Genomic DNA, 18,441 nt, shown 5'->3' with positions numbered 1-18,441 from the left:
TCATGAAACACCACAAATAACATTTAAATTGGCAGGTATTACGCAGGGACAAAAGGGACATTTCCTCTTGCGCTGCGCAGATACAGTAGTGTCACAGAAAGGGAAGATGGGACTGAGGGTTGACTCACTATTCCTCCCTCTGTTTCTCGTAGCTTTCCAGGTCTGGTCTCATTTGCTTGGTGAGTCGCTGGTACTGTCGGAATTGGGCCTCGGCATAACCTGCAGTCCATTGTGTGAGACAGAGAGAAAAAAAACCCAGTCTGGGTTATAATTACTGGAACAAACAGCAAGCAGGCACAAGACTGAGCAACATAACCTGCGGCTGGTTAAGGGGGATGAAGAGGCAACTCTCCTCCTCCCTTCCACTCTCGAACCCCCTCTGGTGATACTTTTCTCCCCAGAGTTTTTAATTCAGTGGAGGTTTTGATACAACAGATGGCAGCCATATTTAGGAGACACAGCAAGTCTTCTTTCAGTAGATTAAATCAGGAACAGTTAGAGATTAATATCCCAAGGGGTCCTTACATGCAACCAGTGTTGCCCTATACGCTGCTGCTGTGGAGGATTTAGGCAGCAACTTTTCACTGTGAGATAAAGTAGGAAGTAAAGTAGGAATACTTCAAGTGGTCACATGCCATGGCACAGCAGAACAGAATGGTAGACAAGAATCACGGAGTACCACTTGTTTAGAGTAAACTGTATTAAATTACTTTTTACTAAATGAATAGACTCAGGTTCTATTGCGTGACAGAGGGGTTGGGTTACTCATGCCTAAAAATAAAGCCTTTTGATCCAATCGCTATTTGCTGACGTGACTTTAAAATTCTCCAGTCAATGCAATCAGCATGTGAAACCCACTTCAGTGTGATACAAATAATGACTGCCAACCTGGATCACACGAGGTGCAAAAGGCACAGAAATTTCCTCTAGATCGATAAAGAGATCAGTGTAGATTTTGCTTTAAATTTTGAAAAAGTATTTAAGAAAGCCAAATAAGAACGCAGTCTTTTGTCTGTACATCGAGCTTAATTGAGTCACACAGCTGGCGGCAGCATGTGGTGAATAATCAAGAGATGGCAGCCTTATTCCTCTTACCACCACAAGGCTGAAATGTTTGTGTGCATGCTGATCAGTGAGACTAAATGGGAGCACAAATGTGTGTGTTGTTTAAAAGGTACAATGTGTAAGAATTGAGACTACTCTCAATAGGGTTGTCCCTGACAGTCACGTGTACCACCTCTTTCTTCCTCTTCTGCCACACACCCGCACTGACACTCCCTACCTTAAGGATTACAATTCTGGATTTATTCATGCACTTATTTATTTATTTATTTATATATATATATATATATATATATATATATATATATATATATATATACACACACACACACACACATACATACATATACACACACACACACACACATATACACCCATTTTTATGTACAGCATTATATGTTGATATCTACATCATAATAGGTTGTATATTAACATACTGGGAGAAAAATGTTACTTCTATGTGGATCCTCCTTTCGTAACGCTGCTGCGATGATTCGACAGATTGGCAGTCAAATCAGGCTCTGCCTATCGAAGCATCGAATCTTTGACTATTCAGGGGCAGCCCCAACTCTCCACCTCACCAGTTCACAATTTAAAAAAAAAAAAAAATAGAGGCAGCATATCCCATATCAGGTCACAACTGCAGCTAACTACAGCCGTGCGGCTAACTTAGCGGCCCTGTTAGCTGACTGAGTCTGGAATGAGCATCAAAACCTACGTGTAACGGAACCAGGCCCAGCAGCCTCCCAGTGAACCGGGACCAAACACAGCCTCTGAGAGCATCGGAGGCCAATTTGATGACAGGGAATACAGTACAGAGGTGGTTTACAGCGGCTCTGACCAGGACTCCAGGGACGATGGAGAAGAGTCACAAGTAGAGCCAGAATATTTTTACCAACAGAGTTGATGGTTACTGGAAAGGTGGAAAGACCAACAAACATAGATGGTTTTGGGGGAGGCCTGAGCTATACTATCGGACAATCGCCTCTTGAGGTGCAAAGTGGCATTACAAGACAGGATGAGGCTAACTCTTTAGCATGCTAACTTCAGCAGATATTTCTGCAACACATATAAATCTTTGACATAATGTTAGTTATTTCTTCACATTCTGTTGTTGTTAGTTAATTTTTAAATGCTTAAACAGATATTCTGGCCATATCTTACACACTGCACTTTGAATGTACTGGTGAGACATGAAATACAATCCACGAAGTCCAGCTGAAGTAACAGTATAATACGTTTAAGGACTTATCAGATGACAAAACACCTTTTCATGGTATGTGTCGTAATAAACTAAAGTTAATCTGAGAACACACCTGTGATCTTATATTTTGAGTTAAAAACACACAAAAAGATGACCAGGCTGACTAACTCCGACAATTAGTTTTTCACTAATGAATTTGTTCCCGCTTTATGACATGTCTCGTACCATATAATCAAGTGCAACCAATCCATGTCTGTCTTAACTGGAAAAAATGCCACCAACCTGCAAATCCTGTGTCTGGGTTCTTCTTCTTCTTCTTCCTCTCCCACCGCTCTGCATCATCAGCAGTGATTTCCAGTAGTTTCACTCTGTCATAGTCCTCCCCTCTGGCAGCACATTCCTGACAGCCAATTATTTGTTTTTTAATACACACAAAGCTGGACTTAATGTATCCGACTACTTGACATGATATTTCATGAGTAACCTGTCGCTAGATTATCCAAGGTGGGTTAAAAACAACAAGTCCAGTTGCCCTTGATTTTAACCCACTTTGGATAACAATGATCTAGGCGACTGAATCGCCACAGACATGTCCCCAGATTAGGTCTGTGGCAATATTCAAAATTTACTGGTGAAGGTTTTTGGGATCTCCAAGAGCACCCACTGAATCATTATTATTTTTCTCTTAGAGGGAGCATTAATATAAAATCTAGGCTCTGACTGTACGCATGTAAATTGCAGTCAGTCAGTATAGCCGGTACAGACAATTTATCCCCAAGGTAACCTTCCTCAATATACCTTCAGCAATATATCGGCCAGCCGATGTTATCGGCCGATATGAGCTGATTGCCTTTATTCGTCATCGGCCGTTTATAACGGCAGATATATGACTATTAAACAAGAAACATAGAGTCAGATCCTTCAATCATGTCATGGGTGTTGCATAGTTTGCCCACCAGAGGGTGACCAGCTGCAGCTCCCCTGTTAGCAACACTGCCCCGCCACAAAAACCACAGAAGAAAACAATCAGCTGACCGGAGTTTACCTGAGTTTACTGCAGCCTTTAGAAACAGCAGAGGGGTGTGTTAGCGGTGAGTCGGTCTTTTGTCAAGTTAATTACATGACTTTAATAATTATAATAAAAACAGACCCAGTCACTTCTCCTCTCCTGAAAACATTTATGACTTGCTAACCCTCCCGTTTTTCACTGCACTCCCCCGGCTTCCTAGCAGCTCACAGCAGGTTAATGTTATAGTAGCTGGGTGTTGGAAGCTGCTGACAGACGTAACTGTAGATTTATTCTCAAACAGTGTGGCTGTTCTAGTGAACGGTTTACATTTGTCTGTAGTTCATCACTTCTAAGTATTCTCTAAAATGATGTAACGTTACAGCAGCTAACGCTGCCCATTGCTAAATTAGCCACAAAGCTAATGCCGTGTTTATCAGTGGAGGAGCACCAACGTCGTAATGAGCTGTTAAACTATAGTTTCTGACCTATTCTAAATATATCTGCGAGCCGCCTGTCTGCAGTTAGTCGGCGTGTCTGAAATGATTAAACCAGAGCGGACATGTAAATAAACGTGAGCTAAACAAGAATCAAACACGGCTTCCTGTAGCTCCTCTTTTTGTGACGTTGTAGATGTGAAACGTTGTAGTCAGAGCGGCGCTGGTTATAGTCATAACATTAATTAAATGAAATCTCAAAGTTGCAGGTCCTCGTTGATGAGAGTCACGTTGTATTAGATGCATTCAACAGCAGGTCTCTGCATCATAGACGGCATGATTTAGACAGATGGTGGTTAAATGGTTTCACGTAGCTTTGGTTAGAAGAGTGCTGGTAAAGGGATGAACTAGACATGAATGTGCTACATTGAAATTATGGCAGATTATGTGTAAAGTGAAATAGGCACGCTTATTCTCTCTCACTGTCTGTTTACAGACGGCTGAAAAAGTTGCACATTCCAGCAACAAATATTTATTTATGTGCAATTCTTTACATGTTCACTTTTTATGAACTGTAATTGATTTTATTAACATAAATAATTTAGGAAAAGCTTTTATAGCCCACGTACATGCGAGCTTTCAATATCGGCCTGTTCTAACTGTACTTTATACAGTAAAGGGATCTACTATCCAAATCATTCTTAAAATCAAAATATCGGCTCATAAATCGGCTCTTTTTCACTTTAATATCGGCATCGGCCCCCAAAAACCCATATCGGTCGGGCTCTAGTTACTACGAATATTAAACTCAAATACCTTTTTCTTTTGATCTTCTGTGAGCTCCCACTCCAGCCGGGCTTTCTTAGCCTCCCAGTTAGCGGGGAGTTTCAGTCTCTTGTCCTCCTCCACAACCTCCTGGTGATTGAGCTTGCGGGCTTCATTCTAAAGTGGAAAATAATGGATGTCAACATGTTGTACAAGCAGCTGTTTGCAAGGGGGTCTACCTGAACGCTGCAGCACACACCTCCTCTCCCTTCCAAACACTAGCTACCCTCCAGGCAGTCAATGGACAAAGTTGTTACTGTGATGTAGAGACAGAGCTCAGTTAAAACTTTATGGATGAAAATACATTTTTTGCAGATTAATAACTCACCACTCTGAAACTCTTGATCCAGTCTATGTTGCCAAGCTGGGGTGCGTTTCCCGTACGATGCATCGTTAAACTAACAAACATCTGAAGTATGACTGTTTCCCCAAAACTGTCGTACCTTGTTGGTACCACAGTGGTTTGAACTAACATGTAATTTGAACTAACATGTTTCCAGGTGTCTTCGTCTAACTTTCACAGCATGAAACTCACAAAACGTTGTCATATTCTGCCTAAATATGTCAGTTGTGGCCAATATTAAGTGACATTATTATGCTAACTTATTATTTAAGCTTTTCATATCATAGTCATACCGACAATAAAAAGAAAAAAACAATAGTATTAATGAAATCAACAACATAAATAATATATAACCTAATCCTTTTATTTAGCCTACATATAGTCTATAACTTACAAGAAAAACTTAACTATTTGCGATTACAAGATATTTAGTTACAGGTTTAATCTGCAAGTATCTTCGTGTCAACACTAACACTATCGTGATCTATCTTGGCCGCAGCTGATATCTAGGTCTTGAGAATAGCTCAGTACGATAAGTGTCTGAGCTTACGTATTTTCTCTATTGAGATAGACATGGGTTCGACTCCCGTGAGTTCTCTATTTGTCTTTGTTATAAAGGCAATGAAAACTCTCAGATTTATTCATTACAGTACTTTCATGGATTGTATGCTGTCCCTTTTTATATTTATGTTTGTAATGAAGACTAGAGAACACCCATCTTCCTTAGAGGCCTGGAAATATATAGGCCTACATTAAGGTAATAATAAAAGTCTTGTCTTTACATTCTCCGTTTTGTCCTTTAACCTTTGTACTGGGTGACTAATATTAAATTAAGTTATTGTGAACAGATGGGTAATCTGTGAGAAAAACACCTGTTGTTCGTAGATGGTCTACAGATAGGCTACTTAGTACTGAAATAATGCAACCCTACCCATGACCCGACAAATACATTTAAAAGTACTTTTACAACTACATTTAAAAATATCTTCACCTTAAATATGTTTGTCCAGCAGGATTATCTAACATTGCCTGCTTAAAACACATTATATCCACCTAACATTGCATTTTCTGCTATCTGTGACATAGTCACTGTGAACTAAGCTTCTAACCACAGGTCAGGAGCTGTACTTCGAACTATGCAACTTACGACAGTTGGTGCGAATGTTCGTCGGAACTATGGTTTTAGGGAACAGCTGCGTCGCTTAACGATTGTTTGTACCATGTAAGTTACCAACTTAGGTACCTCCATAGTTCAAATTAGGGGTTTGGGAAACAGTTGCGTTGCAACTGCATAGTTCCAACCAAGGAAGTTGCTACCTGGTTGGGTACATGTTCAGCTGAAACAAAGCCCTGTTTACCGGCTTCTCATTGGCCCGCCCTTCTCTGCTTCTGATTGGCTAGTAGTCCTTAACTAGGAATTGCGCATGTGCAACTCCCAGCCAAGATCATTTACAGACAAGATGCATGGCCCAATCCCAATGTCCACCCTCACAGACTCTCAGACTTTGAGGCGTGTTCCCGGGAAGTCCGTGAGGGCTTAGGACCGTCCCATTGTCAAATCGTCAAGTGCACGAGGGCTCTCTCGCGGACATTTTGAGCCCTTTATAGACCCTTTTCGTAAGTCCGCATTTCTGCAGACTTTGGCTGAGGGAATTGCCCACAGTTCATAGCGGTATGACATGAAACACGGGGGTTACCAGGGGAAGCCCGGAAGCGAGAGAAATATCACGGCAAATTCGCGTTATAAGAGAAGAAGAAAACAGTAAACAAACAAGCATAAACAACTACGCTGATGTTAAAATTGTTGAAACTTTTCTTAAATTAAGATGGTCCATAGAACACATGAAGTCAGAGGAATGCAATCACCTTATTACACACTTAGTTTATTCAACTATTTATTTTAGTTTTTGCTTAATGATGCTGTTTGACCAACAATAGTGTATTGATTATAAAATATTTTAAAAATAAAATAAAATATTAAATATATATTGACATTTACCTCTCCTCCACTCTGTAGGGCAAGAGCCTGCAGGACTTAAAAATCAGGCAAAAACATAAAATAAAACATGTGCAACGTGTTTCAGCGTCGTCAAGGTAACATGATAAAGTAGGGCTGGACAATAAAACAATAACAATAATTATCGCAATATAATTTTTTTCAATAACAATATAACAAATGTTCAATAAATATTCAATAAATGATTTTATTCACTTGAATCATACACGAATTAGGACTTAATTTTTCTTAAGATGTTTATTCTGTTGAGGGAAAAGGACTGAAAAAGGTTTTACTTAATTTTACTTAAAGATATTTGTTGACAAAGATTTTATCATAAATATTTTGAATGTTCTATCTCAGATCTGTGATGTGACCCACTGTTTGGCATCAAGTGTTGACCATAAAGAAAAGTTTAAACCACAATTAACCATCAGGTTTCTTCAACTTTCACTCAGGAGCAAAAATCAGCCTTTAAACTTGAAAGAATAAACTATTTGATACTTATTGTGATAATTATCGATATCGAAAGATATGAAACTTTTTGTTGTGATATAATTTTTGGCCATATCATCCAGCCCTATGATAAAGTGGCAAAGGGCTGTCCTGTTCCTGTATTTTGAGCCCTTGCAGCCTCTTAAACTCAATCACTTTCCAAGTGACGTCAGTAAAGTCTGTGAGGGTTCAGGGTTTAGGGGGGACATTGGGATTGGGCCCATCACTCCATAGCTAAAACGAAACCTTCAACACACAGGGTGAAAAGAGGAGCTGCAGCAATGTGCAGTATGACAAAAAATATGGTGTTTTATGAAAATTAAACCATGTAAACCTGTTCTGATACAATCCCTAAATAGGATTATGAACCTGAAAATGTGCATAATACCACCTCTTTAATATTTCTTGAACTGACACTAAAACATTAACATTGCTCCTGGTGTTCACAGTGTTTTTCACAGCTGCGTGTCCAGCTTACCACCATCACAAAGCCAAACAACTTGGTGGCAGCACTAGAAAGTACACTTATCTCCATAACGTAAATGTGCTAGCTTTAGTCAGGTGAAGATTGATAACTGTTAAACAACTCACCCGTTTGAAATGTAACTCTCGAAATTTTCGTAGTCTCGCTTCTCTCTTCTGGGACGGAAGAGCGTCCGTCTGTTCTTCTCCAGCGGCTGTAACAGACTCCTGGAAATAACGACATTATCACTATGGAAAATACGACTTAAAACGAGACTTGCATCAAAGGCAAGACAGCAGAAAATGTGTGGCAGAAATATACAGCGAAGGAAAAGGATGTCTCAGTCTGTGACGAGCTAACGTTACTCAGCACTCGCTAACATCGGTTAGCTTAGGCCGGTTAGCACAACAACATGAGATTGTAAACAAACGTGGAACAGACACTCAAACTCCGCCGGCAAAATGAAACATCGCTCTCTAAGGAATCATATTACTCGACTGTAATCTGCCACAGCATCAAATACTTTGGGTAATTTCACATTAAAATGGAGAAAGTACTAACCTCACTACAGGACGCCATTGTTGTGCTATCGCTACTCGTAGGAAGAAGACAGGATGTCTGACGTTCACACCGGATATTACGAAAAATATAAACGTTGGATTTCATTGTTTTGTCAGAAAATGTCTAAATAAATAAATGTTTATTTTGTTGGAGAGCTCCAGCTCTTTCTCCAGACATGACTGAATATATTCATTTGGAGCAGTTTTCTGCTAAATGGATTGAAATTACAAAAAAAACAAAAACATTTTAAAAATTAGCTTTGCCAGGTTTTGCCTAGTAAGCTCACCTTACAGGTTTTTCCTCAGAACTTATATAATAATATTTATCCTAATATATCCTGAATATAAATTTCATAAAGACTTCACTCATCACTCACTTAATTTCGTCCTTAGCGTGACTGAAAAGTAATTTCAACACCAGTCCTATTATGTGAACTGTATTTCTTTCACATTCAGAGAAATCTTTTATTTTTACCTGAAGACAAAACCTAAGGATTTTGCTATTGTCATATTTGCTGTAGATTACGGGTTTTCAAAGTCTGAGACTGTGGGCCTCCCCTCAGACAAAGCTTGTAAAAAAGTGCCCCCTCACAGTAGTTTACCTCCAGTTTCTCTCAATTCCTGATTCCTGATTATGTTAATTGATCACATAGACACTCAAAAATTGTGCCAAGATAGCTTAATTTAGCTTACTATTTCACATCAACTTCAGACTACACCGAATACTTAAAAAGGACAGGCATGTATTACACTGGGAAAGGGAAAACAGTAAACATCCCCAAAACTACTGTATCTCTGAACTATCTCATTACCGATGTGATCTTCTTTTGACAACTAATGTAATAAATTTTTACTACCATTCACTGAGCCTCATGCAAACACAAATACATGCAAATTACATGAGGACAGCTTGAAATATGTTTTAACCTCACAAGGCACAATTTTGCCAAGATAACCAAATATTACTGTTTGACATAACTTAAGTCTACATCAAATAAATAAGAAGGTCAGGGTTTTATTAGTTTTTGACTCTGGGAAAGTGGAAAAGTCAGTTAACATCCCCCCAAACTACTGTATCTCTGAACTATCTCATTAGCCAAACCACACACATGGGCTATTCTATGTGATCTTCTATTGATAACTAATGTAGTATTTTTTCACTTCCATTCAATGAGCCTCCCCACAGTTTGGAGCCCCACTGGGGAAACCCGCCTCCCACTTTGAAAACCTCAGAATTATGACACATCTATATCTAATCACCAAATTATTTACCTTTATTCATCATGTATAACGCCGTGTTCAGCTTTTCAGACATTATTCCCTTTTGAATGACCTTGTGAATAGTTCAACACTGTCAATTTATGTTCTAAAAAAGTGCAGGAGCAGAAAGATCTAGTGCCCTGTAAGGGACCATAAAAAGGAAGCTACATGCAAATTATATGAGGACAGCTTGAAATATGTGTTAGCCTTTCAAAAGTCTAAAGCATCAGTTTTACATTTACAAAAGAACACGAGGCACCTACTATAATAGTACCAAAGAGGTGGCGTAAAAGAATTTACTGGTATAACTACTCGTCCCAATTTTACAGAAACAATGAGCACTAAAGTACTATTCATTCAGATTTACCTGCATGGCAAAGGAATTAAAGGCCTGTCCCAAATAAACGCCTGTCCAAAAACATTGGCAGGGTGAGTTCAGTAAGCAAATAAAATCTATTAATTGAAGTTTTTTACAGTTAGTATAGTAACTAGTATACTATTGTATAGGTACTGACAACAAGTGGAACAGTTCTGCAAATAATGGCAACTACTGATGATAAGGACACCCTACGGTCCCATGATGTTAGCACTATGTAAGATGAGATGCTGTCATACACAAGCAAAAAAAAGTCCCTCCATCAGCCCGTGGCCTTCCCCAGTCATGAGAATAGATGGAGCTTTTTGCTTATTTGCTGTAATGCTGCATCAGTTCTGTGCATTTAAGATCTTTTTTATCATGGCACCGTGGAAAAAGTAATTGCCAGGCATCTTGTATTTTACAGTAATGTCTTTGTGTATAATTTTAAACCCGGCCATCTTGCTTCCTTTGAAGTTGAAATTCATCAAAAAATACTGCTAGACTAATGGATACTGGTACGATGAACACAGACAGCAATTATGAATATGACTGGAGGATATATAATGAGAGGCATGAAAGGTCAAGCATAAAGTCATAAGTGTACCACACAGAGAGTCTGTTTAGACTCCCCTAAACGTAATTGTAATGGTGGTTTTTGCTGCAAAGAAATTGAATTGAAAATTCGAAATGAAAGTATCAACTAGGACCTTGGAACACAACCTAGGACCTCCAGATATGATTCTATGATCTGATCAGAAGACGAAAGTAAACACTTTCAAGAGCCATTTCAGCATGTGTGACTTGCCAAAATGGATGTGCTCCCTGTTTGATTGCATTATACTAATAGAGCTCTTTTGGAGGATGTAATTAAGTGGAGTTTATAGTCTTAGATTAAAGCATCCTCTAGATCACAGGCAATGTTAATGGAGTGATGCATTTTCACTGGAAACCAGATGGGAGCACATCACAACAGAACAAAACATCATTGGCTACAGTAATGGGCAGAGCTCTACTATTGCCATGCAAAAGAGCAAACATCTTCATAATAAATGACCCTCAAATGAGTAAGAGAGAGAAACAGAAAAGTAACGGGAAAAAAAGAGAATGAAGCAAAGGAGCATTTCCTCTGTAGTCAATCCAAATTTACAACAGCAGCGTGCAGAACAGGAAGAGAGACTTTCAGAGTTGTGTATATGACTTTGTAATTTCAAGACATCAATACCAAATGAGCATGAGCGTTTACAGTGTGTCTTATGGATGTGTTTTTTTTCTTCAACAGCTGTTCATCTCTTTGTTTATGTCGTCTACACACCCTTTACAGTTCTCATGTATTCTCATTTGTTAACCAAACTCCCCTCAGGGTGGATTCACTCACTGGCCTGGAAGCTCCAACACGTTTTGCTTGCACAGAAAGCTGATTAGAAGAAGAACTTATGTAGTAACAATTGTTACTTCATATTTGATGTTCATGTCATGTATTAACACAAGGTACGGTTTAGTAGCTTCCATTTCAGCAACAGTTAATGGAGCTTCAAATAATTGAACAGCTACACAGAACTTACATTACAGATGAAACCAGTCAAGAGGAAGTCAAATACAGCTTAATAATAGCTTGGTGAAGGCAAATGCAAAGGAGTCTTTCTGTTTATTCATGTTCTAGTGCTCATCATAAGTTACACTAGTGATTGGCTTGATCTAAATTTGAAATCCAAACTGGCTTTGTGACAGGCAACGTGAGGCTCTAAGCAATGCTGTCATTGCCATTTAAGGGGTACTGAACTTTAATGCAGCACAATGTGGATCTCACATGTGTTGGGGCCACACAAAAATGCTGAACTGTCACTCCTCAATATTAACTTTTCCAGTCAGGCAAATCAGGCCTGAAATAGTGTAACATTATATCTGCAAATAAATTGCACTTTAGGGGCACATTTATAAATACAGAGCAGACCTCATGGTGCTTCATGACATCTCCCATTAATCAAATCGGACATTATATTAGTTCAGTTTGCTACATGCTGTGAATGAGATACTATGTTGTTTGTACACACTGATATACATTTAACTGGCACTGTTATCTTGCTCTTAATAACAGTTCCTCTAGATTATAGAACATGGAGGGCTGGGCCTCTTGCTGCGCAAGCAGCTGCTTCACATCTGGAACTTAATATAAACATCATGGCCAATAAAATCATTCCATTTCCTTAATTACTATTCCTGTCATTTCCGCGCTAAATGAAAAGTTATTAATTCAGGGCCAACACAAACATGCTTCTCCAATACAAGGAGCTACTCCTGAAGCGTCGCCACCCTGACTACAGGCCGCTGTCACTGGACTGGAACCACAAGCTCCTGCCTCGCTCTGCCAGTGTGCGTTTGTGTGAATGTGCGTATGTATAGGGAACAGAGGCCAAGGCGCTGCAGACATGAATGGAACACAAGATGGCGTCTTGTTTTCCATCTCATCCAAATGTTCCCACTGGTGCCAGAATAATCATGACAGGCACAACCCGTCCTGTTTCATCTCCCTCCTTCATCCTCCTCTCTGCACTACGCCTCTTGTTCTTTTGCTGCTTCTCTGTGTGTTCAACACATGCCCTGCCACCTTTTTCTCCACCCCATTTCTACTACTCTTCCCCTACAGCCTTTCTCTCCCTTGTTTTTTTTCTTTGACATGCCCCCCAGTCCTATCTAGTCAATGTTGGATAGCAGGCTTGTTAACGTAACATATACGATGATAAGACTTCGGAGTGTTCAGAGAGCATCTCTCTGCAATGTTGCCAAAAGAATCATAAATACTTACTGTAGCTATACATGTTCTAGGGGGAAATTACAATGTCTCATATGTCATCAAGAAAAGTTTCAGCTGAAACATTCCTCACAGCAAATCATCACACAACATCATCCATCCCTAGTACTTTTCCCAGTGATTTCCAGTGATTTCTTAGCTGCTGCTGCTGCTTGACACATCAAAAGTTCATGGATGGATGGCGTAAATATAGAGCTATTTGAAAGTGAGGCCTTCAAAAACACCTTACACCAAAAGCATCTTTGTTTCAGCACAAATACCAAGTGTGTCCTTATTGAGCTCGACTCACCAACTACCATCTTCCCTGTAGGCAAAACAATGCTAATATCATGTAGATCATGAAGCATATGATTTGACACGGCACTAGTGGCTCTGATTCCAACTGAAGATATCCGTAGGCCAACAGAGGAAGAGGATTTGGTGAGCGACACATATACTTACACAAAAGACGCATGCAGGCACTCAAATACCACCAGTTTTGTAGTCGATGCTTTTGCTCCACCACACACAATTAAAGTCCCAATTAAAGGCCATTATGGGTTTTCCACTAGCAGCAACCACAGGGAAAGCAGCTCCACGGCCCGTACATTGCGGGCACACAGATGTCTCCTGAGTTGTCATCCAAAGGAACTCAGACTGATCCACAAACTTTATGATCATAATTACTGATCAAAATTAAAGTGGAACAACAATATAAACTCAGAGGACGCAATAAAAAACTTTGAGCGATTCCGGTAAAAGGGGCCAAGTGGGACTATCAGAGGTAAGTGTTTGTGTTCATCCTGAAGTATACTGAAATGAAACAAGCAGTGACTGAAGCCACTTTCTCCTACAGCCCATTAAACTCCCATTTACCACAAGAGGGAGCCATATCCCAGATATTTTACCAGAAATGACAGTTCTATTACATCTGAGTGGGAATATTAAATAAAGCGGCCACATTTTAATTTTTATTCTTAATTTTGCAATTGTATTTCTGTTTCCCATAGCCACAATCACCAATGGATGTAAGTTCTCACCACATATGAAAGCGCACAGCTCCATATCTGCTGTGAAGCATCTGTTCACCACCGTACCCACACACAAGTTCAACACGAGTGTCTTCCCTTAAGCGGGGCCCAAGAGTGTCATGGGTTTCCGCTTCTAAGTTCCCATCCTATTACCCAGTGACCTTAATGAGAGAGTAAAGTTCTCACTTGGCCACACAATACGCTGTTGTAGCGGGCTGTGATAAGAGGAGGCCAGTCAACAGCCTCCGGACATGCAGCTGTGCAGGCTTCCCTATCTGTCCCCGGCCTGACACGCAAAATCAGATGCCAGATCAAGTAACCTCACACAGACACACACACGTGTTAAAATGCATGTGGGGGAGCACAATCATGTACACACGCAGCCTCACACACAAACACACACAAAGTGAATCCCATTCCCACCCAATTTTGTGCTCTGAGAACTAACAATCTGTTTAGCACAAAAACGGCAGTGGCTCCTTTCATCTGCAGTTCAAGGCGCCGATGATCTAATTCCAAATCTGATGATGAACAAACCAGTGCCAAATATCTAAAAACAAGTGTCAACAACAACAACACTGTGAACTGTTGAGTGATAAATGAGCTCTTTCTTCTTGGCTGGTATGATTTACTCTATTTAGAGCTCAAAAAGGTCTTTTATATTCATGAACAAACTTATTTTGTGAGGCAGAAAATCTTAATTTAGTCACTTTCAAGGTGGAGAGTATTTTCCCCTGGGAATAATGTCAAAGTAGAATTTGCAATGTGAGAAAGTGTAATACCGTGACACAGATAAGTCATAGAAGTTTTATTTTACTTTAATTCTTTGAACAAATTTTGCAACCATAGCAAAATCTTAAATTGAGTTTAAAAGTTCATTCTTGACCTTGGGAACAGCAGTTCAGAAAAAAACTCATACACAGTCCATTTAGTAGCTGTGCTGTTCTGAAGCTTTCAAGATTATTTATTATTTATTATATTCCGTATCATATATGAAGTGCAGTGCTCTGATTTTTTGTACAATTTTATGACAACTGGGAAAATTCCATGAACATGATGAAAATCATATGACATCAAAGCTCAGTAAGAACACTTACTAAACAGACCTTGTGCAAACACTGTAACACTGGTTCACAGCTCTGTTTAAATGATGATTCCAGAAACAGAGCAGAATAATATAATTAATTCTAACGGAATTGCCATTAACAAAGGTTTAGTACAATCTGTTAGTCGTGCAGCTAACTTAGCAGTCCTATTAGCTGACTGAGTTTGGAATGGGCACCAGAACCGGAGTAGGCAATGGAACTGGGCTCAGCAGCCTCCCAGTGATGTGGGATCGACCCCGGCCTCTGAGACCAACAGAGATCAGTTTGATGACAGGGAATACGGTACACAGGTGATTTACAGCGGCTCCGACCAGGACTCTGACTTCTGGCACGACGTAGACAGGGCAGGTTCAGGCGGGAGGTCGGACATCAGAGAGGCAGCGAGCCAGAATATTTTCTCAAGGATTTATTTCCACCAAACAAGGCAATTAGTTTGTTGAAAGAGAGAAACTTGAATTCAGAATGGTTATATTCTTCTGTCTGATAAGGATAGGTTTAAGAATTTAACCTTTCTTGACATTTTGTGAGTGTATTGTTTATTTATTAGACTAAAAATGCTAAGATAGCTTGTGTAACGTAGCAAACTCACACTTGCACACTCCCAGCTGAAACTATGTGGGGGGTGGGATACTATTGTACTATGGTACAAAGTGATTTTACGAGACATGACGGGCAGGGGCTAGCTCATTAGCATGCTAACTTCAGGAGAAATCTTGGTAACACAACACATATACATCTTTGACATGAAGTCAGAACTTTGATATTTAATGACCTTTTAGAGAAATCCAGTCCAAAAATGGAGCAAGCTATCATATTAGTTGTGCCGCTGAACCTGTAAGCATCCAGAACTACCTAATTTATGCACAAATTAATTTCATAGTGCCGCTTTCTGGTGTGACTGATTACTTAGGCAGGCAGATGGTCAGGTACAGTCAGGCAGAAAAGCACAAAGAACACAAAACTGATGTGACAGAGACATCCTAGTAAGGACTGGTTATGAGCTTACCTTTAAAAAATGTTGGACTGATTGTTGATGAGGAGAAGAGTGAGCTGAGGCTAGAAATCAATAGTGACGGCTGGTGGGCAGGTGAAGAATGGCACGCCTGAGACGACAGGAGAGGTTAGTGTGCACACTGAAATGATGAATCAGAACTAGAAGCACAAGAGGAAAGACAGGAGGACAGAGCCATGGCGGGCAACCAAACCATGACAACCAAGTACAATTAATGACAAAAGCAATTACTGGTGTTAGAATAGGCTTTTTTAAAGTGTAAAAATTTCCAGTGTGGTATTGGCACTATTTGGTCCATCAAGTTATAACGGGTCTGTGGGTGACTCGCAGTCATTAAAACCAGACTCACATGCGTGAGTGCTGAACAGGACAGGCAAACGGTTTCAAGTGAGGGCGCCGTGGAAAATATTCAGCGCAAATTCAGACGGGAGGTCCATTTCTACATCTTGTAGAGAATAGCTATCCACCAAGAACTAACAAAAACACGGGAATGAAAGAAAAGGAGAAGCATTAGGCAGAACAAGCTTGAGCCACATGTAAACAGAGTATACAGAAACCAGATATGGCCAATCCTAAAGGTAATATACAGAGAGAATGCGTTTAGCAGAGTCCATTAAAGCCAAAAGTCTCTGAGGGAATGCTTCTAGCCAGACATGGGACTCTGATGGAGGTAGCCAAGACACTCTAACTCCAGGTTAGCATCTCACTCTGAGTAATGGACCAGGGTGTTTTCAGACTCCCATGGCCCCTCGCGAGGCCCGCCTAGCCCCTATGATGAAGTTAGAGAGGCAGCAGGAGCGCTACGGCAGTGAGAGAGAGGGAATGAGCTTTGCCCGTCTCCTGTTGCTGTTGAATGTAATTTCGGATCGTATTGCAGCGGAAGCACAACTGACAGAGGAGGAATCTATCGAATTCAGCTCAGACATCACAATAATATTGAGTCTTGTTTATAAACACACATTCAGGATGCTTCGGGAGTATCATTCGTTTGAAAGCCCCAGTGCTGAGCATAGAGCTTTAGTGTCCTGAGAGCAAATCCTAAAAGAGGTGTTTAGAAGAGGTGCTGTTTGATTTGGCTGCTGTAAAATTGTATTGTATGTAAATTGTAACTATAAGTCAGGTATTTCAATAGACATTTCTTCTCTAGCATCTTAATATGATTTTAATAGTTACTAAGTCAATTAACTGATTGATATGATCTTTTATATGTACTTTAGGAAAGGTCTTTGTTTTTTTGTTTTATTATACACATATAATACGACATATGATACACATTTTTTTGTCCTACCACATGTAATGCATAAAAAATATTAACATTGTTTTGTGAACAGGACTAAGAGTCTACAGTCATGCTAGTGGTGCTGTGAGACTGTTCTTAGTAGCTAATGCTAACGTCAGCATGCCAACATGCTCACAATGACAATGCTAAAATGTTCAGCATTTTGTTTAGCATGTTAGCATGCTAATATTTGCTAATTAGCACTAAAAACAATTCATCTGAGGCTAATGGGAATGTCATTGGTTTATGACAAAATACTAAAGGATTGGACACAGTTTGACCTGAGATGAAAAGTTAAGGGATCACCAAAGATATTTTCAATTCATCCTGAGGGAAACATGAAATGTATGTACCAAATTTCATGTTCCAGTAGTTGTTCAAAACCTCATGTTACCATTAGAGGAAAAGTCAAGGGATAACCAAAGTCATTAGGATTCATCCTAATTGATGTCTACACATAATTTCAGGGCAATCCATCTAACGGTTATTGAGATGTTTAGGTCTGGACCAAAACGGCAGACCAACTGACTGACATTGCCATCCCCAGAGCCACACTGCCAGCGTGGCTATAAACAAGATCAATTAACCTTCACCTGACAAACAAGACAAATAATCCCTTTCCTTTCTTGTCATTCATTGCACCCCATGTCTTTTCCTCAGTGGTTAACCAATTCTTGGCTCATTCCTCCAGTGCGACGCCATCGCTATTATAATGCCATCATCCCTGTCTGCCAAGCCATAGAATGATGTCACTTCCACCCTTGGTCATGGTGGTTTGGATTTGGCCACTGGTGCATGTGACAATTTGTGCCCTAGTAGGAAGCCCTGAAGCTTCCAATTTGGCAACCAGCCATGACATCCACACCCTCCCTCCGTTTCAAAGCATGGCACTCACTGGTGCAGCTGAATGTTTTAATTCACTAGAGAGCTTTTGACTATGCCCTTATTACTTGAGCTCACTTTAATACTTCCATGTTAAATATCCACTCCCCTCTCTTCTCGTCATGCTGTACAGCGTCTCCACTCCTGCCATTTACCCTGTGGCTTTGTAGTCGTGTTGCGAGGCGGAAAAGAAGCAGGGCAGGACGAGGCGAGTCGCAGGCCCAGCAGTGGCTGATGTATGGCTTCTGGAGAGGAAACACACACACAGCACAGGGAGACATGAGAGAATGTGGAAATGTACGCATGGCACGATGCCCACTGGGCCCGGCTCACT

The 18,441-nt window shown here is 40.2% G+C and overlaps 1 protein-coding gene across 2 annotated transcripts in view; it reads right to left on the bottom strand.

The window, feature by feature from the left end:
* The window catches only part of syf2 (SYF2 pre-mRNA-splicing factor), a 37,520-nt gene that overhangs the window by 2,206 nt on the left and 16,873 nt on the right, over positions 1-18,441 (bottom strand). The window contains exons 1-5 of one of the 2 annotated variants that reach the window (XM_046062757.1): positions 8,393-8,573; positions 7,960-8,058; positions 4,526-4,651; positions 2,549-2,666; positions 129-219 (exon numbers count right to left, since the gene is read on the bottom strand). In XM_046062757.1, the coding sequence (XP_045918713.1) occupies positions 129-219; positions 2,549-2,666; positions 4,526-4,651; positions 7,960-8,058; positions 8,393-8,497 (539 nt within the window). In that variant the 5' untranslated portion in view covers positions 8,498-8,573. Of the gene's footprint in view, positions 1-128; positions 220-2,548; positions 2,667-4,525; positions 4,652-7,959; positions 8,059-8,392; positions 8,574-18,441 lie in introns of those variants that run through there. The other variant, XM_046062756.1, reaches the window with a different exon arrangement.

Source organism: Micropterus dolomieu, linkage group LG11 (genome assembly GCF_021292245.1).
Source record: "Micropterus dolomieu isolate WLL.071019.BEF.003 ecotype Adirondacks linkage group LG11, ASM2129224v1, whole genome shotgun sequence".
NCBI classification, from domain to species: Eukaryota; Metazoa; Chordata; class Actinopteri; order Centrarchiformes; family Centrarchidae; genus Micropterus; species Micropterus dolomieu.
This window is presented reverse-complemented; position numbering and strand designations above follow the sequence as displayed.